This window comes from Aythya marila (assembly GCF_965140915.1).
Source record: "Aythya marila genome assembly, chromosome: 7".
NCBI lineage: Eukaryota > Metazoa > Chordata > Aves > Anseriformes > Anatidae > Aythya > Aythya marila.
The window spans coordinates 699,150-719,834 of record NC_139048.1 but is presented as its reverse complement, the minus strand read 5'-3'; the positions used below and the strand labels follow the sequence as shown (position 1 = coordinate 719,834).

General features: G+C 48.7%; 1 protein-coding gene across 4 annotated transcripts in view; it reads right to left on the bottom strand.

The window, feature by feature from the left end:
* STK32C (serine/threonine kinase 32C) overlaps window positions 1–20,685 on the bottom strand; it is a 75,480-nt gene that overhangs the window by 15,813 nt on the left and 38,982 nt on the right. For 3 of the 4 annotated variants that reach the window (XR_014317978.1, XM_082765438.1, XM_082765440.1), the window contains exon 2: window positions 19,054–19,109. The exons of the other annotated variant lie outside the window; for it this stretch is intronic. Coding sequence is in view for 1 of the 3 variants with exons in the window: in XM_082765438.1 (XP_082621564.1) it covers window positions 19,054–19,109 (56 nt within the window). In the remaining 2 variants the exon portion in view is untranslated. The remainder of the gene's footprint in view (window positions 1–19,053; window positions 19,110–20,685) is intronic. 4 annotated transcript variants of the gene reach the window in all.

The following is a 20,685-nucleotide window of genomic DNA, read 5'->3' as shown; positions in this document are numbered from 1 at the left end:
GTTTTTAGAGCAGAGTCAATGCTTTGCATTAGCAAGTACTACACACTAACATCAGTCACCTTAATCCTACATGAAGGTGAGCCCCAGGAGAACACTGCTCCAGCTTGCCGAAGAGCTGATTCGGAGTGGTTACACCTGATCCAAACGCACTGACTCACACTCCAGTTCCTGCTGACTGCCTCTGGGTATTTGTGCCTGGGGTCCTGGACACGCGAAGCGTACCAAACTCCCATCACATATTCAGATGGTTAAATAAAAATCCGCCTATTTCCCACCGTGCAGAGATGAGAAGCACTGCAGCTACAAGCGGCCATCCCGGCACCGGCTGTTCATCGCAGCTGACGCATCCATGGCACCCGCAGGGCTTAGCTGACCCCAGCAGCACCCCCCAGGCATTAATCACCCAGAGCAGCAGCTTTCAGCTCCCAGACATGCGCCAGCTCCAATGAAGTCATCGGCAATCGACATGAGCAAAAGCACCGCCAGAATACGCCCTAAACTTTTACCCAACACAGAAAACACCAGTCGGCCCTGGCAGCAAACACCTTCTGCATCAACAGCTCCGGCACCAGGCGCTGCCTCCACGTGAGCACGCCCGTGCCCCAGGCAGGACGTACCCAGGCTGCAGCCCTTCCCTTCAGGCTGGGCACGGAGCAGCAAGCACCACGCCTGCTTGGCAGTGATGTGCCCGCTCTGTTCCTCTGCCCCCCAGCCTCAGCAAGCTGCAGCACCTCCCCAAAAACGTTTGCTGCCGCTCCCCTTCCCATGCCTCGGGGCTGCGGATGCCCTCACGCCCTGACTGCAGGCAGCGATGTCTGACAATTATATTTTTATATATATATAAATATATTAAAATATTATATTTTGCCAATTATATATATATATATATATAAAGAAAGTTGATTTTCAGCTACCAGGAAAGTAACAAAAAGGATCAAGTTATTCTGAACAGGAACCAAGGACGTTTGACGTGGCCACAGTGTCACGGTTGCACAGTAGGCAGCATCAGCTACCCTGTTATTTAAAACCAATCTTCATATCTATTTTGTACTATGGTTGCACTGATGGTAATTGAAATACAGCCTTTGCCTGTTAATTAACATCTGTGTAACATTTGTAATTAAAAAGATAATATTAATTTGTTCTACAGTTCTAATAAGCATTAAGGATGAAACCATACAATCAAATTTTTTTTAGCCATAGCCAAGATAACGAAGCTTAAAGCTGTCTCCTAGGTGTACTTGCAGTGATATAATTAAAATGTCAAGGATCCATTAGGCACACGACCACGGTGAGCAGCTGGATGGAGCTCTGCTGGAGGCACCTACCCGCCTAACAGGCAGGTCCTGACTTCTGTGTCCGGCCGGGAGGGACCCCGGGGCCGGGTCACCCCTGCGGCACTGCACCAGCCCGAGCCCTGGTGCCGCGGACATGCAGGGGTGGACACAGAGGGGTGGACACCCTGCTGGGGCTGGGACTGCGGCCCCACGTCCCCAGGCTTGAGCGAGAAGCTCGAGAAGCAATAAAGCAGCACTGAGTTACAGGTTGCATCAGGTGTGAAACACCGGCAGCACCCGACAAAGATCAACTCAAATTTATCAGATCAGATTCAGCCCATCTCGAGTGTCCTGGAGAAGGCCCCGTTTGTGCTGGCTCTGACGAAAGCAGCCCTCTGGCAGCTGGGTCCTGAGCAGGGGCTGTGTCCTCCCCGTGCCCCGACACACACAGGAGGCAGGAAGGGCAGAGGTGCTTGGGCACAGCCTGGAGAGCAGCTACGGGGAGCACGATGCCTGCAAGCTGGGTTGGGAACAAAAGGGGAACTGAGGGTTCCCTGACACACAGCAGTAACACCGACAGGTCCCAGAGGACAGGACGTGGGCTGCGGAGAGCAGGAACCTGCAGCAGGAGCTGGCCCCGAAGCGGTGCCCAGCACCATGAGGACACTGACCCCACTCTCAGAGAGGACCCATTGCCATAATACTGTCTGATCCCGAGTAAAAACATACTTTAAAACAACCAAAAGCCTTCACTGCTTTGATTATGCAGCTTATTTAACCAGAACTTTGTTCTGGGAACAGCTTTGACAATGGTGTCTCTGGCAGTGTTTTCCCCGCTATTATCTCCGGCACACAAAGCCCCGTTCAAAGAATGGGCCACCTGCAGCCCTGCTCCCGGCGATCTGCACAGCAATGTCCTGCACCACGAGGCGCAGTGACGGGCCTGCCCATTGCAGCAGCGCTGCCTTTGGGTGCTCACCTGTGCGGTTCTGCTCCTCAGAACAACGCACACCTCCAGGCGTGATGCTGAAATTGCTGCTCCTCTGGTCATAACGGGCCCAGGTGCGATGCTGGTGCTCACAGCCAGGGACACAAACAGCACCAGTAGGTGCTCCTGCTGCACGCTGCTCTTTTTGGGAAGTACCTCCACATTTTTAGGCTCCCGAAAAGGGCACAGCAGCTGGCACAACAGCTCCATGTGGCCTTCGTGAGAGAGGTCTGTGCTGTGTGCATCCCCTGGGCTGCACCCAGACACAGGCATCTGGCCTCCACAGCAAGCTGGTATCATAAGCAGCTTTTCAGCAATTATCAATTTCAGCCAGTTGGGACCACGTTATAGCTACGTCTCAAAGAATAACAGCAAATATATTAATAACACAGTTCCCTCTTCAGATGCAAAGGTCAAAATCAGAACCCATTTACTCAGGTATAAAGGAAATTAAAAGGTATTAAGTTACAGTGAATGGAAAAAGCCTACAGTCCTCAGGAGACATGTTCTAAGTACAAAGTTAGCAGCTCGACGCATCTGCTTTCACATCCTTACCTTGAGACTTGATTTTATTTTCTATTCTGAACACCTTCCCATCTTTTGCACCTTAAGGTATTTTTCATGCAGTCTTACCGTTTTACTTTTTCCCTGCTGAAAGTTATGCTTTATCACAAGATTGATGAAGGACTGGTCTGTGAGAACACCATAAATCATTAAAACCTCTTTAATTCAGCGTGGATGTTTGCTACAGCCAAGTGGTAACAGTAGCTGATAAAACTTTTATTCACAGCAAGCCTGCTGGTGTTTTCAGGCCATGTCAACACTTCCATTAAAAATCCTTTTCTCAGTTGCGTCTGGTAGAGATGAAAACCTCTTCTGAGCTAAAATAAAAATTGTTGTTTGAGATAGCATCTCAGTGTGTCACACCTCAGTAACTTTAGCTGTCTGGTCTTAAGATCGTGTTCATGCTCTTGTGTAGATCTGCAGAACTGTGAGTGCCACAGACCGGGCTGATTTGTATCGTGCTCACTCCTCTGGGAGGAAAACACATACAATAGGGGCAGTTGGGAGCATGCTCAAACACATGCAAAGCTGCCATTGCAGGGTTTTTTTTTCTTTGATTTTTTTTTTTCAAAATGAACCTTTTTTCTTATTTTTATTTCTTATTTCTATTTCTGTCTTGCTGTTGACATAAACAGCATCTCAATGTTAACACAACCAACCCACAGAAAACACCCCAGGAAAAACTCGTTAGTGGTTCCTGTATCTAGCAAGGTGGGAGCTGAGCTCTTCTATCTGGTGTCTATCTTGAATTTTTTTCCAACTTTCCTGAAAGAATTCCTGAGGAGACAATGCGGAATGTTATCCACAAGCTCTGAATCCTGTGATTTAAAGGAATTTTACATGGTTCAGATTAAACACTTCCTTTTCATGTCACGCTGAGAAATAACATCCAGCCAGACATTAAGCAGATGTTTCTGCAATCGAGTTTTGGGTACGGGTGATTATTTGACTTGCAGCTCCAAAAAATACATAGACTTCTATACCTCATCAGAGACATTAATCCAAATAAACAAGGAAAAGCCAAGGATGTGACAGCATATAAACCGAAGAAACAAATAGGAAGAGAAGCACTGCCTTTGAGTTTTGTTTGCCTTTTCCCCCACCCTCTCCCCTCGCGCACACCAGCTACGTGGTTCCATTGCTTGACAGAAATCATCGGCAGCTACCTCAACACCCGATGTCTTTACTGAATGCTGCAGCACAGAAGCACGCAGGCTGCTCCTTTGGGCACAGCCTCGACGCGTGCCCTCCATGCAGCATGGCCAGACTTGCTGACCCTGGGGACGGACGAGAGCGGGCACCTGAGAGCCTGAAAGCAGACGGCTTCTGGCTCCCCACGGCTGCGAGCACAAGCGGGGAGATGTGTTTTGGAGCTTCCACGAAAGCCCGACAGGCACCTGCTTTTTTGAACAGCTTTAATCATGCCTGTCTCTCTGCTAGGATTTTCTGGTTTAATATTCGAAGAACAGCAGTGAGAAGTCCCACCGACCTGCAGACCCCCCGAGCACACTGTGACCTGTCTTCTTTCTGCCTTCTGGGTGCGCCCACCCCGGGCCCACTGCTTCTTCCACACCAGCAGCAATCCCTGCACTCTGTGAGCATCTGGACCCCAGCACACAACTCCGGTTAACAAGTCTTTTCTGAATAAAATGTGAAAAACACATCTTCCTGAGGCTGACAAACAGCTTGAGTTAAGCCTTGTACTTGGAGTCATCTTTCATTACAGCCAAAATTAGATTCTGTGATGTTTTATACGCCGGTCAAAGAGGTAGACAAGACGGTTTTTTTAGTTACATATTTGATAAAACCTGGGAGCAGACGGAAATCTAATTATTTCCAATGAAGAATGGAGGGCTTTATTTAATCTCTGGACATAAATGAATGTTGTAGCTATTCCTGATCCCAAGGCCAAAACAATCCCTGTGCTATTTGGAAAAACCTCATCGCTCATCCTGAGAAGATGCTGCCAGGCGATGGCACCGAGAGCAGCGTGCCCTAACAGCCAGGGCGCTGTGCTGCCGCCGCAGCGTGCCTCGCAGGCACAAGTGTCTCCACTGCTGAAGTAAATAAATGCAGGTGTAACTTGGCAGCCAAGGAAGGAGGCAGTACTCGTGTTCCACCATGCAAAACTTTCTGGAGGCATTTAATGAAACTTGCAGCCAGATGCTCCATGCTCCACTGGCAGGAGCTTGCTTCATTGCACTGATGTGTTTATCACCAAATTCTCACAAAGAGATGTGCCCTGGTAGACACCTCATCTAGCGCCGGTCCCCTGTACCAAAAGGCCTTGTTTGGCAGCAGCAGGCACAAGGGACTGTGAAGTAACCATGAGAGCTATCAGAGTGCAGATGCTGGTACCTAAGATGCCAGCAGATTGTGAAGTGATTCCCAGCAGAAGGTGAGCAAAGCTCACTTCGGTTCATTAAGAACAGCTCATGTGCCAAAGCTATCGGAAAACCTCTCAGGATTGACACTGGGTGTTGGGTCTGGCAACTGGCAGCCAGCAATAGAGTAAGTGTAAGCAATTGCTTACTATTTGCTGTCACTATGTGACAGCAAATGCCCCCATGCACACACTGTGCACGCTGCACTGAGCATTAATTACCCCATCAGCTCCAGGTTTGAAGCCTGTAACTTGGCGGGATGGAAGTTTGGCCAGGTTATAGCTCCATCTGTTCAGATTTCCTTTTTTAATACTGCATTAAAATCCCCACTACCTTTCCCTTGGGAAAAAGGACAGCTCAAACCTAGACCTTGCAGGACGTGATCAAACACAGCTTTACTCCCCCTTTGTCCAACACTCAACACGAAGCCTTCGGAGTGCCACCCTCGGAGAACATGCCATGACCTATCGTAGTACAAGCAGCAAAAGTACCAGTGAGAAAACCCCATCTCAGAAGGGAGAGCATTAATGATGACTTGTGGCTAAGACCATTGTCAACCCTTCTTTAGAAAAAAACAAGCAAGTGCATGTGATGGCAGCTCCTCGAGGAGATGTCTCCTCCAGCCCCAGCACCCACCTCTGCCCGTGCAGAAACTCCACACACAAAACACGAGTCCCTTGCTCATGTTGAATCCATTGCAATCCCTTCCAGCCACCAGGTCCTGTCCCAGCAGACTGGGGCGAGCTGTGTGTCCTGCGGGAGGAGGCTGCAGGGGCACAGGGACCACCAACAGCCCAGGGGCTGCCTCCAGCCTGGATGGGGAACGTGTTCCTAGGAAGCCAGGGCTCTACCTCACATGCCTGTCTGCCCAACCTACCAAACGCCACTAAACACTATCGTATTACCAAAATGCAGAAATATGCTTTGAGCACTCAACAGCACAGAAGAGGATCTTCCTACTGCAGCTCTCCCATTAGGCACTGCGGAGCTTTTATGCTTCCACTAATTAATCCTGCTGAGTTATTCACCGTCCCTCAAGCGGCCCATCACCACAAACATCCCCACGCACAGCAGGCAGCAGTTACTCTGCTGAGTAATCGCTGCGACTTCAGCCAAGCACCCCAAGAGCCAGCAGCTACCGCGGGCAGCCCCGCGCAGGGGGAGCGACGGCGCAGCAGGCAGTGCTCGCCGGGTTGGTGGCAGGGGGCAAGGGGCACAGCAGTGACTGAGCTCATCGCCCCTCAGCTTTGCTATCCACATTTTATAAAGGAACGTGTCTAGAACCTTTCAGCAGACTCATCTGGCACCGCAGTTGATATTTCCGTAATACTCTACTTTTTCCAAATGACCATGGAAAATGATGTTTTTTTCCATACACTTGCCAACGCATGTGAATAAACCCTAATCTGTCACTTATCTGACAATGCCTCATACATAAATTATTTGCTCTCCTACCTCACTGCCTGTGTGACACCAGGTCATTTCTGAAGTCGTTCAGTCCATCTTTCTTTGGCACTGAAGACTGCTCTTACTAATACCAGTCTAAGGCGTTCCTAAAGTGCTGCTACAAATGATAATCTTTCTTCACTATTTTTTTCAGTGAGTTGACCTGTCTTACATCTATAGTACTTACTGCCCAATATGCACTTAAAGTTATCAACTGTGAGATGCTTCCTCTAACCAAAATACCCTCTGACACAAAAGGTTGCCAAATTAGGCATTTCACAACTATAAAAAGATAGAATTTGCAATGTAAAGATTAAAATAATTTCCCATGTTTGTGCAGAACACCTTGAAATCAGTGGCTCCTTGTGGTTTTGTAGCTCTCCTCATCCAGTGCACCAACTGATTGCGTGATGGTGCCGTTACCTAACAGCTCCACTGCGCTGCTGCTGCCCTGAACTCCTGCCACACTGCTGCCTGCTAACGTAGTCAATTTTCAACCTGTATACTGAATTCTTTGTAAAAAAAGTGGTCAGCAGTTGTCTTAATTTACATTTTTTTCCTTCTTATATCAACATAATGTCATATGTAATTTTTATATTCATTATACTGTAATGTTTTATTACAGTGTACTTTTTAATCAAGCACAGCTGCACATAGGGAGGCAGCCTACAGCACTGACCCCCTGCTTTATATAAACCAAGTTGGTGTACATACACATTACTAGGATGCTGGTTTATTGACAACCCTGACACCAGACCCTTCAGCAGTTCCAACACAAACCTGACATCCCCGGAAACGAGCACAGCATATTTATGTGAATTGGGGGTATAACTCAGCTGGTATGTTGCACGTAGGGTCTTGGACAATCTGAAGGTTGTGTGTGAAGTCTCTAATATCACTTCAGAGCTGATACGACAGGCTGACACTACTTGGGGAAAGAGAAAATCCTAGTCTGGTATCACAAGGACTGCATCTTAAGATAAATCCTTCCTTTCCCATTAGAGCTGCTATCTCTCTTTGAGGGACTGATCCATGTCGAAAACCCCCTCATGTTAATTAGGAGATAAGCGGAGAATTGGGAAGTAACCTTATTTCCAAGTGTATGCAAAATGACTAGAAGAGACTACACAATTTCCCAAAGCACTCAGCTTTTGGAAGAACACCTGAAGCATATTTATTTCAGACTCTAATCCCTGGAAGTGCTCCCCACCCCGGCCTCAGGAGTACAGGCTCCAAGGACAGCAATGGGGTCACACTGGTCCTAGAGGAGGCACCGTGCACTGTCCCTACAGAGAGCTATCGAAGGAGAGGCTGTGCAGGCTGCACTGGGGCTGCTCACTGTTGTCACTGATGACCTTGATAATGGCACGCAAACAGCTGGGAGAGAGTGGGAGCGCTGCACAGCAGGTAGGGATGTAGAACAGTCGTGACCAACAGCAGGCAGGCACGGAGAAGTGGGATGAACCCCTGGGGATGGGGCTGGGTATGGCAACTGGGCAAGAACAATCAGACACATTGCCCAAATTAAATCAAGAGGAGTGTTTTATGAAGAAAAAACTGCTTGAAATGAGCTCATTGGCTTAAAAAGGGTTGGCTAAAGGAGGCAGAAAATCTCAAATACACCAAAGATGCTGCAAATCAGAAGAAAATAACTTATTCTTTATATCCAAGGTCAACAGCACAGGTAATAAATGGCAACACGGAAGCTTGAGGTTACTTACTGAGAGAAAGTTTCTAAGGCTAGGCACAGCAAGATACTGAAGCAGACTGCTGGGGGATCCTCAGCAGGAACGTACAGCTTCCAGCACCCCATGGCACTAGCAACAGTCTAGATAAATACCTGCTAAAATTGACACGGTGACCCTCCCTCGGCGTGGGAAAAGGCTTTCAGGTTTCTTGCAGCCCTGGTGTTACCCTTCTTCCATGGGAAACAAGGCACTTCCACCAAACTGCCTGTCCTGATTGCCCAGCGCCTTCCTTCTCCAGTAACTTTTGAAGTAGCCAACTTCAACCAAGACTGAAAGAAACTAAATGTCTTAGCAAAAATGGATTCCTTGCAGGTTGTGTAAAAAATCAGGCAAAGAGAACCCAAAGCAATGCCTCCCCTGAGGAAAAAGCAAGCAAACTGCCACTGCTGCCTTGTACGTGACAGCCCCTGACTGCCACATTAGCACCTGAACCATGCAGGACAGTCACATCGCACGCTGAGTTTTCCCAACAGCGTTATTAAGGGAAAGACAGATGGAGGAAAGCAGCACTCAGGAACTCAAACCTAATGGAAATCACATTCTACTTCCGCTGTTTACAAAGCCTTTATTTTATGGCCGTTCTCTAAGCACCTCTTCACTACTGACAGGCTGAGCAGCCTGACCTTTCTGTTTTCCTGTTTGTTTCCCTGTCTGCCCAGTGCTGAAAGCGTGCTCAGAAAGATACAACAGAGACAAATAAATAAATAAATAGATAGATAGATAAATAAATAAATAAATAAAAGCAGGTACCTAAATGACAGAACAGAATCCAGGAACATAGCTCAGGTTGAGAATTACTCATTTCTGTCTCTCCTTCCCCCAGATCCATCAGTCTTGAGGGGAGAATTAAATGCGAAATGGAGTACCATTGCACAACAGTTTGGACACATTAGGAATAAGGTTTTCCACTGCTGAAGAGCAGGGTGGTGCCCAGGATGCCAGGAGTGCTGCAGAACAGCTTTCCACGTGCACAGCCAAGCCCCTCGCTTGTGCTACATGCAAGGGACCCGGCGAGCTCACCCCCGCAGCACCCGTCCCTGAGCTGCGACAGAGCAAAGCTTTCCGTGCCTGGGCAAGCATCTGAGAAGTGCACTGCGCTTGGCTGAATTAATTCATTATCAGAAAGCATCCAGACAAACACTGAGCTCCTGAGCACCTGGGGAGAGCAGCACCCACCTGTTACTGGCAAAACATTACCCTTTGTGCAGCGCACGAGTTGCTGCTTTCCTGAAATGCTTCCTCATCAAGCAGGCATTCCGAGGGCACTTTTTTTTTTTTTTTTTTTTTTTTTTTGTAAGGAAACTTTCTCCAGGCACTGGAAGAATGAAAATCCTTTGGAAAATATCCAGTATGGTGCACTTTGACAATTCCAGGTATTTTCTGGCCACACTTTGCAGGCATCAGATGTGACGGTGCCCACACACTGTGCAGGTGAACAAGCAGCAACACTGCAGTGATGGGAAGGACTGGGTGGCACGCTCGGACACAAGGGGGTTGCTTTATATGAACCACTGCCTAAAGGGGAAAAGTGTGGCTGAAACACTCACCTGTATTTACACCAAAGCACACCAAGATCCCCGTTTGGTAAGGAATGTGGTCAGACATAACGGCTTTGAGCCCCATAAACAACCAGAGCCGAGGCTACCCAGCCAAGATTAATGTGGCGAATTGTAAATCTTCTATAATACAATTAGGTAGTGGGACTGTACGGCTCATCTGCTTCCCAGGGAATAAGAGGTATAAATAAAGACTGCCTGGAAAAACACCGACCATTTACACGAGTTGATCTGACGCCAGCACCACATCCTGCCACTTTTAAAGGACACGTGCAGACACAGGAGACCTGGCACATTACACAATTTAAAAAATAGCAGGTAGCTCAAATCTATCATTTTGGTGCTTCCTCCCACTGGGGCCAATGACCCGCAGAAGGAAGGCAGCCTCTGACAAACATCATCAATGTTTATGATCAATAATAAATCACAATTACGGCTGTTGGCTTGTGGGCAGCTCCTGCACTCACCACTGTAAAGGCAGAAGAATGGAGCCGTACCCAGTGCAGCTTCTCTGGATTTATGTCCGTACAATTGCTGTGAGAAACAGATTTGCTTCTAAGCAGTGCACAGACACTTGCATAGGAAGTCAAGAATTTCAGACTTCTTTGAATGCTGATCCAGTCCACAAGAACAAATCCATCACGAGAAGACAAGGAGCACGGCTCATTCGACAAACATCGCTGAACTACGATGCTGCCTAGAATAACAACGAGGGCACACCCCATAATCCTCTGGGTAAATCCAGAAAATATTTACTCTAATAAACTCATACAGAAGTGCTTAGGGAATATTTGCTGTATCATGCTAACACGTTCAAAATTTCATAAGAACAGAGGACATTGTTACTTATCATTTATGACATTAAGTGGTTCGTAATTGGATTGTCCAACCACTAGCACGAACAGAACACTCAAAACTCATAAACTGCAGCTTCTAAGGGCTTGCAGATGATTCGGACATCCAATTTAGCTTAATTGTTGCCAAATCCTGCATCTGATGCTGAAATATCCCATGCTCTTGGTTCAATTAACTAGCTTGTGGGGGTGTACTGTATGATTGCTTGTCAGAACAAAGAAAAGATCCAAATGCTAGCCATATTTAAGCCACTGAGAGATTTATAATTAACATTAGCAAAGCAGGGCACATTTTTTTTATTTTAAAAACAAGACGTTTTAATGTTGGCCATGTTAGATCAGCAGTCTGCACGTTGGCTGCGCTGCTGGCACGGAGCTGTCAAAGGCACCGTCACAGATGAGGCACAGCCTCTTCGCAAAGACTACAGATGAACACAGCCGAGCCGGAGTTTCTCTTACAAGCAATGCTGGAAGAACACGACCTCCAGCTTTTTCTCTTCTGCATCTGCTGCCATCACACAATGGGTGCTACAGCATCTCCTCCGCCCCTCAGAAGACCTACGGCTCTCTGTCTGCCCACCCCGTAATTAGGCTGGCCCTTCTGAACACAGGTATTAATGTTTGATGCAAAGACATCTGACATCCAGCAGACATAAATCCACAGAAAGGTCTTTTTAATCCAAGTCTAGGAATGAGACTGCACTTGTGGCTTAGCTGGGGCAGGGGGGCAGGAGATACTGTGAGAATTTAATATTGAGACCAGTCACGGGTAAGAGCAAGGCAGAATTCAAGCAGGAAACAGCTATTTATTTAGCCACACAAGCATTCCCTGTATCGACAGGCAGATGCAGCCTCATGGTTTGCCTCGGGACACTGCTCCTTCGCCCGGGCCCAGGGGATCCATCCCCTGCAGCGCTTCTGGAGCACGCTCCCGGCAGAGCCACCCCTGTGCCAGAGACACGGCCGAGGGCAGCTGCCGCAGGGCCCCCTCTGTGTCCGAACAACGAAAGCAGCCCTGTCTTCAGACCCGGGGCACACAGCATGGCTTTCGTCTGGCAGGAGACCACAAATGAGAGCTAATGGTTCACCCAAGTCTGGGCAGAGATAATGATGTGAAAGAAATCAGGCCAGGAATATGGCAGAATGATGTCCTAAAGGGTCCAGCCTGTGGTCCTAAGCTGTCAGGGCGCTGGCTTGGACATGAAGTTGTCAACGTGCAAATACAATAATCAAAGATTTATTTGCCGTAGCCACAAGTAATTGGAAAAAAACACCTGTTTGCAAAAGGGCATGTGAGAACGTGCCAGATGTTCCCATCCACAAGGACATCGCTGCTGCTCTCATTTGGGGCAGCTGGACACAACTGTGGGACTCTTGCATGGGATTTTGCAGAGGACAAGAGAAAATGCCCCTACGAAAGCCTGGCTTTGTGCCTCCGGCTCACAGGACTGAGCTGCACCCTCCTGGGAGCTGTTTCTTTTGCCTGCACTGTAGCGGCACTGCATCATTTTACTCTTTATAGCAAACAAGAACTTCACAGTCTGTACACAAACATGTCATGTGGAAGATGTATTATGGATTTGCTGTCTAGGCTTCCTCCCACTAACGACCTTTTGGAAACTGCCGTAGGAAAGCATTACATATGCCTGTCACTGCGTGACTTTAGGACTGAGCAGGCACCGAGGAAACGCGCAGGGCCCGGTGAAGCCTTGGCCCACCTCAAGCAGCGCCGGGCCCGTGCCGGGCCTCTCCTTTTATACCCCTCTCAGGGTGACAAGCTTCCTTTTCCTTTTCACTTAATGCTTGGCTTTTGGAAAACCGAAAGCTTTACATAAAATTACATACAATTAAAGGCATTTTATATTTCGTGTTTCCATTCCATTTTGTGCAGTTGGTAGGTGGTAGGGGATAGAAAAGCACTGGAAAAAATACAACAAAACACAACTTGTTTGGATGCCAGGGAAAGGCACTAGTTACATCCCCGGGGCCAACAAAATTAAAGAGCAGGAGGGAGGCCAGGATGACAGAGGTGCAAGACGGGATCATTCAGTACCCTTTTCCCTACCCTTTTCAATCACATCCTACCATTATGACTGCTACTGACAGTTCATCACGCCGCCAATGTCCCACATACAAACAGTGCTGGCGTACCGACCCCCCGAGGTGTCTGCCCACAGCTCCAAGGTGTGACGGGGTGCCCGGGGACATCGCCACCACCCCACCGTCCAGAGCCGCTGTCCTTGCAGCCCAGGACGCAGGTTTTCCCACAGAGGAGCTCCGCTGCCAACTGCATTACAATGCAGGCTCACGCCGCAAGGGATTGAGTCTGCTGCCTTCACACGAGGCTTCATGAATTAAACATTTGTGTCTGGTTCGCTAAGAAGATGAGGATATGTGATTTTTTTCATATTTACTCCTACTGACTTTTAGAACTGTTGGCCAGTTTCAGCCAAATTTCACAGAAGGGTGGATGTCTAGAAGGCATAAAAGTTCGTCTCGGCTCTGTGAAAAACAATGAGACGATGCAAAAGTCAGCCCCAGAAGGAGGGAAAGGCTCCATCGCTAATTAAACTCTGTGATTAAGCGCCAAGGACTTTTCATCAGTTCATCATACCAAGTTCACTGGTCTGTTTTAATCCAGACAGGCTTTATTCTGGTAACAGACACTAGATCCTATCCAGTGCTGGAGCACTTTGATGAGAAATGACAGGAGAAGGTGACATTTCAGGGCAGGGGTAAGCAGGCGCTGTCCCCAACAGCTCTGCAAGCCCAATGTGGAGCACATCTGCCAAGTGCTGGGGAGTGAGCAGAGTGAAACATCCTATGGTTTATTTCGTAGTCAATAAAGGGGATAGGCTAGCTCACACCAAAATGTTATTCTTGGTTGTATACATGACCTGTGGTGTGTTTCCCAGCTTTCACCAGAGCCCAAAGAACACCACCAAGGTGCTGTCTGTGCCTGCCCTTCATCACCTAGGAAGCGAAGTGTAAGGAGGAAGGCATGTGAGCAGGAACGTGCACTTGTGAGTAAGTACAGTACAAACACTGCCCCAGGAAAGCCATCCTTATCCCATCAAGAGGCTTCATCAAAATACGCAGGGCACTTCCCTGAGACAAGATGGGAAGGACTGGTGGACAAACTGGAGTACGCTCAGGGTTGGACACTATTCGAGAACAAACATCACCTCCAAACACCATCATTTAAACTGGCATCCCGTTTTCCTCCAGTCTTCCACCGAGCAGGAACCAGCAGGTTTCAGGGCTCAGGAGGACAGCGGCATCCAAGTGGCAAGCTGAGAAGCTGCACGAGGAAGGCACAGAGCGGAGTGACTCTGCCCAGGAGCCAGCTCCCGGGAGCCCAGGCAGCACCGCGGCAGGCCGTGCCTCCAGGGCAGTGCGGGACGGAGGGCTGCAGCCGGCGGGACGCTGCCTGCAGGGGGGCACACGGGGTCCCAGCGGGTTTCGGGAGGCGGCTGTTTCCACCCTCTGCTCTCCAACGCTGCTTTGCCAGCCCACGGGCCCCCAGCTGCCGGCGGCAGCATCGGTCCCACCTCCGTCCCACCTGCACCCCACGCCGACATGACTCATCCACCAGGAACGCCGGGGGCCGAAATAAACCCCAGGCAGTTTCAGACACAAGGATTAATAAGGGCCCGGGTATATAATGATAACAACAGCGGGTAGCTTTTGCTGTAAATCACTATCTTAAAGAGGCCGATCCTCCAGAAATCCCAAACATGTCCTTGGTGCAGTGTGCATTACCATGTCCCAGACCTCATTCCAGATGAAAATGTTCACAACCATATAGCAGAAAAAGCTGCCGAATAATTTCCCTCCTGCTGCTCCCACAACTTGAGACACGAATAGCAAGGTATTGCTGGAGCACATCAGACCAGTTCAGGACAGGCCCTGAACTGTGCCAGCTCCTCTGTGGCTGCGGAGACCCCCACACCGCCCCCAGCCCCTCGCCTGGCTGTCCCCAGCCGGCTGTGGCCAGGGCACCTCCTCCTGTGGTGCCCCCCGGGACGTGTCCCTCTGCTGGGAGGTGTGGGGCGAGCTGTGGGGCTGGCATCTGGAGCGACACGCGGCCTGAAACACTCACAGCACCAATGTAACCTTGGCCTCGCACCTGCTCCAGCACAGGATGAGAAATAAAAGGGAAAAAAAATATCTGTGGTGGTTTAATGTCAGAGGATTATGTTTCTAGCCTTTCTTTTAGGGGAAGAAAATCCAACGTTTATAAAACTGGGAAAAAAAGGAGAAAGGATAAAGCCTGTGTTGATATCAAAGAGACACTCGGTTGAGAAGAGACTTCAGGGGAATTTTATCTATCGTGTATCTACTGGATGGGCATTTATGACCTTTAGAAAATGGATTAAAGCTTTACAATACCCAGCTTCAGGCTGTCTGAATTATTAAAGCAACAAAGTCATGAAGTTAAAGCACTTTTGCAAAGCAAACAACGTTAAGAGCAAGCTTTGGCTGGAAAGGTCCCTCCCCGGAGCTGGCAGGAGCTGTGTGGGGCAGCCGAGCAGCCCGGCGGTGGGAACACCTCACCGCGTGGGGACGTGACTGTCTTCATCGGGCAAACCAGTGCCAGAATTTAACTTCCCATCTTTGCAGGTTACTTGTTTTCGTGAGCCTTCGTTAATATACTGACCAGGTCGAATGCACGTGGAAAGCAAAGCGAAGCCAGCCACGGGGACAAACACTGCAGCAGGAGGGGCAAGGGCCCCCAGGTGAGTGCCTGTGCCCACAGCCCGGGGGGTGACCCAGGAGTGGGGCTCGCCGCCTGTGACAATGTGTGTTTGCTTCCCACTGCTCTTCCTGCCAGCCTGGATTCACCCCTATTTCCAACAGCAGACATAAACTCGAGCTGAGGAACTTCGGATATGCTTTTATTTCTTCACAGCAGTAAAGTGAAAATAATGAATTCCCCATAACCCCAGATCTTTAATCCCTGGCAAAAATAAAAAAGGTGGTAGCTGATTAGGAGCACGTATGGAAGCTCAGATAAAAGGAAAACCTCGGGGAGAACAACCTGCCTTTCTGCCTCCTGGCTCGAGCTGAAAAAGCCTGAACCCAGGAAAGGTCAGCTTTTAAAAGGGAGATGTCAAGATACCTACAAAGCAACTAATGCCTTCTGAGACTTCCATGTCTCACGCTGTCTCTCCTGAAGCCTACCACACCTCGGAGCAAGCTTCCCATCAGCAGAATGGATCAAAACTTGCATCAAATTCTGAAAGCCCTTTCCTGGCTGCTGGCTCCTCGGGTCACAGCCCAGTTAAAACTGGAGCAACTTCTGCTGCCTGAGAAACGTAACACTCCTATTAAAATACTATAAGCCAAATAATGCTATCTCTAATACATATGGGAATATTGTAAATTTGCTAATTTGAGTAAGGAACTGAGCGCAACCTTCATTTGATTAATAGTACCTCAAACACGGATAAACTTAATTTGAGCATAGAAAAATCAGTCAGTTTTTGCAGCCATCCCAGAGATGAAGTTCAGGGACACTCCAGTCTCTTCAAAGGCAATTTCTGGGTTCCCTTTTGCTTTGTTTTGTCCAGTGCCTGTACCAAGGACCATGCGGTCTGTTCTGAGAGGTGCACAAAATGAGAGTGGAAACAAAAATCTGGAAAAGCAAATGCACTGCCCAGAGCTACCCAGCAGCAGGGTGCTGACTAGGTCCCTTCACTACTAGATGACAAATTCCACAGGTCCCACATGAGCACATGGATGGTTCACACTCTCAGTAGGACATTGGCTCCTAAAAACCTTCCTGGATGTGAGCACACAGTGCTTAAACCAACCAACGCAACTAAATCACTCATACATGTATATTCCAAGTAACAGTTTTCAGGCAGGTAGTTCCACATTTTCCATAATTAAATTCAAGTTTTAAATGATTTTGTAAAAGCAAAAAGTTTTTCCCAATATCAAAGGAAATTTAGCATATTGACATAATTATCCAGAAGGATGACAGATGAATCATTTCAGCATTTTGTTGAAACTGTATATACAGCTCAGATGGCTGATGGACTGCTACACGCTAGACTTAGTCTTTCTTTAACCTAAAGAGAACTGGAAGCAGCCATGAGGAGCAGCTCTCCAAAGCCCAAAAGGTCCTGCCCTGAGACAAGAATAATTTTTCTCCTTTTTTCATTGTGAGTAGAAGTAATTTTCCAGCACACAGTGCTGCTGCTCACCAGAATCAATCTCTTTTCTCTGGAAAGTTTACATCTGGAAGGATGAGTCTCCTCATATGACCTCAAAAAAATGTTAGCCACTATTTTTTAGTAAGGTTTTGATTTAGGTTTTTGGTCTTTGACAATAAGCAGAAGTCACAAGACTCAGGTTTCCTGTTCTTGCCAGAAGCATCTGGACAGACTTTCCCCTGCTGTTTGCTGTACCTTTATATTGCTATGCTAAGGAAGGACCTGTGCTTGTATCTAATCATTCTTCATCATCTAACATAACCTCAGAAATCTGATGTAGCTCTGCCTTCAGCTTTTGCCTCTTCTTGCTAAAGAGACAGGAGTGCAGTTGTGGGTGACTGTTTCAAACCCACCCTCTCCCTGCCTTACGCTGCAGTTGGCATAACATTTCCATTAGCCCTCATCCCATGGGAATTCACAATGAAGCCAGGCAGGGATCTGTGTGGGCAGGCTGCGCCCTGAGCATGCCAGAGCGATGCAGTAGAAACCTCAGTTAACTCAGGCTGCAAGGAAACATCTTCACGAGCAAGTAGTGCTAACGGTGGGGCTACTACTGGCAGCGCCCATTCTCCCAGCCCTAAGAACTGGACTGCACCTCACCAAGACCATGGCCAGGAATGTACATCTGTTGTTTCTCAAGACATGCTACTGACACATCTAAAGTATTTTAAAATGCCAGCAATTGGTAAAAATTTCATCTCTTCTGGCAAAACAGGTCTCAGATATCCTGAGATGTTTCTGCTTTTGCGAAGTCTCTGGACATCTGGGGCAGGGGCTGGAGCTGCAGGGAACGCAGGGGATGGTGCTGCATGCCCCCAGGCTGGGGGGAGCTGCCAGGAGCAGAGCGAGGGAGTGCAGCACAGCACAGCTCACCTCCTGTGCCGCGTCCAGCCTTCCTTACCCACACAGAGAGAGCTGCTGATCAAAGCAGGACGGGCAGAAACCAGCTGAGACAACCAGACCAGACAGAAATGAGAGGATACAGCTTTCTGCTGGCCGACCAACTCGTGGTCAGCTTATCTTAGCAGTGCATGGAGACACGGAGGTGCCTGCACCATCCTCTAAACGAGTTAGTGCTACTTTACATGTTTAATATTCCACGCGTTTTGCCCAACCAAAGGTGCATTTCCCTGCCCCAACCTAACACAACCCTGGTGCAAAGCCCCACGCTATGGAACCGCATGAGAAGATTACAACAAACCAAACTCAGCAACTTCCATGAATCCTGACCAGGGCTATTGCTTCAGGGCTCCTGCCCATCGGATGCAGGTGTCTTGGCTAAACAGGAACACGGCTACCGCTGGGACAAGGTAAAACACAGCTGAAAAAATAACTGTGAAACTGTAGGAATGCAGCGAAGTCTTGTGCATGTACACACACACACTGAGCTTTCGGCTCACAGTGCAAACAGAAGGTATAAAATGCTGTGAGAAAGAGAGTCAGTGAAAAAGGGAATGAAGAAGGAATATAAACCAGCAAACCAAACAATTGGTCTTCAGAGCTATCCAGCTTTTTGATCATCATCCCCCACCTTCTCCCACATACTTGGCAAAAAAAAAAATATTAAAAATAATCAACAAAAACTCTTAGGCAGAACTCATTTCTGAGTGGGAAAACTGCCCGAGGCTTCGGAGAACCCTCCCGACCACACCGTGTCAGCCCCATCCATCTCCCAGAACAGCTTCCAGCCCCTTCCCGACCAACTGTCGCTGCTCGCTACCAACAAGCCCCCTCAGGAACAGAAAACATAATGAATACTTGCCACAAAATGATCACAATTGTGCTCGTAATCTAAAATACAGCTGTTTCACCAAGATGCCAAGAACTAAAGCAATGCCTTACGGCAACAAAGCATTCTCCCGAATGCATTCCTCCTGTGTTTACTTAGCAGCCATCATCCCACAATTAAAATAATTCATTTCAGCAACATTACTGTTTCAGTAAGCAGTAAGCACTTAACAGCAGACACCTGATAAAACATACAGATGAACTTGAGACGGAGCGAACAAGCCTACCTTGCCAAAGCTTCCCTTCCCGATCGCCCGGAGAATCTGGAAGTGGTCAAAGTTCACTACAAGACAAAGAAAAAACAGTTTAAATTTGTAAAGGCTTTACTACAAAGATCGTGTATTTAAAAAGGCAAGGAGATATGCAAAGAGCAATGGGCCAAGCTTTTCTAGAGATCAACGCCTGCTGTGCAGATGCAGGACACCGGTTACTTTTCTTTCAGTGGTCTTTCCTTTTACCTGCTTGAGGTTGCTAACAAACACGGTCAATCAGTTTGCTAACCAGGAGGTTTAGCACCAGTTAATACAGCCCCAACCTGTGTCGGTACCGGAGGGACCCCACGGGATCACCCCGAGCAGGGATCAGGCCCAGGGAGCCCCGGTGACGAGGACACCACCGCGCCCCAAGCCCCCGGCCGCGCCGCTCCTGCTCGCCCGGCCCCCGCTCAGTACCGCCTGTGCACACAAACAGTCGGTGTGCTGTTGATGCCTTCCGAAGGCAACATTTACAGGATGGGGACAGGATTCCACTCTGCATGTGCAAACCCACCCGTACCAGATCTGGGATTTGCTCCAGAGCCACGGTGAGGAGCACCAACGGGAAGGACAGCGCAGATACAACACCGCAGCCACTGCCTTCACCAGCAACTGCCGCAAACAAAGTCATCTACCAAGCTGCTGCTACGACCTAAGACTGGTCTTAAATAAAAAATAATAATGTCTGTTTCTAACAATAACGATACAATCTCTGCTACCATCCAACTGGAGTTTGTACCCAAACACCCAGCCACTCCACAGAGGCTTGGCCGCGGGCTGGGCTGTGCCTGCAGCTCTCCACCCGTGACCCTCCAGCACACCCACCATCAGATCCCGGCCCTGCAATGGACCCTCGGGATTTCCTTCCACCCCCTACAGCTCTGAAAGTCAGACCAAGAGCAAGACTTGTTATGGGCCTGGGGATTTCCAGCACAAATGACAGGTGAGATGGGCAGGAGTGCTCCGACCCACGTGTGACTGACAGCAGAGACAGAAATCACACAGGAAGAGTGGGAGCGAAGAATTCACTATAAATACTCCGAGTCCCACTCCCATAGCTTTAATACATGCACACCCGTCATCTCCGAGGATGAATCAAAAGCCCACACATGCCCGTGGAGTTCCTATTATCCTCTTGTGCTAGGCTTATATCCAAAATATTGTTATTGTCACTCTTGCGGGACATTTTCTGCAGAAGAACTCGGCAAACTTTGCCAAATGGAACTGAGAACAGCGCCTGGCCCGGCTCCTGCCACACGTCGCCCACACGCCAGGCCCGCTCCCCCGGGCCCTGAGGGCCAAGGTGACTCCAGCGGCCACCCCGCCAGGTGCCGGGGAGCTGCTGCCGCCCTGACCCCACAACGTGTGCACAGACAACGCACAGACCACGGCTACGGCTTGGTCGTGAACACTCCAGCTGAAATCCAGAGCTCGAGCATGCAGTGCTGAAGCACTCTGGGCGACAGATCCAGTTCTTTTCCAGATGCACGCTAATCCATTACTGACCTGTGGTCACTGGAAATGTTCGAAGGGGAAACCCGATTACGGTGAGCGTGTTTGGAGCACGGTCAGCCATTCGCAATCAAACTTTGCGCCAGTGCTCGT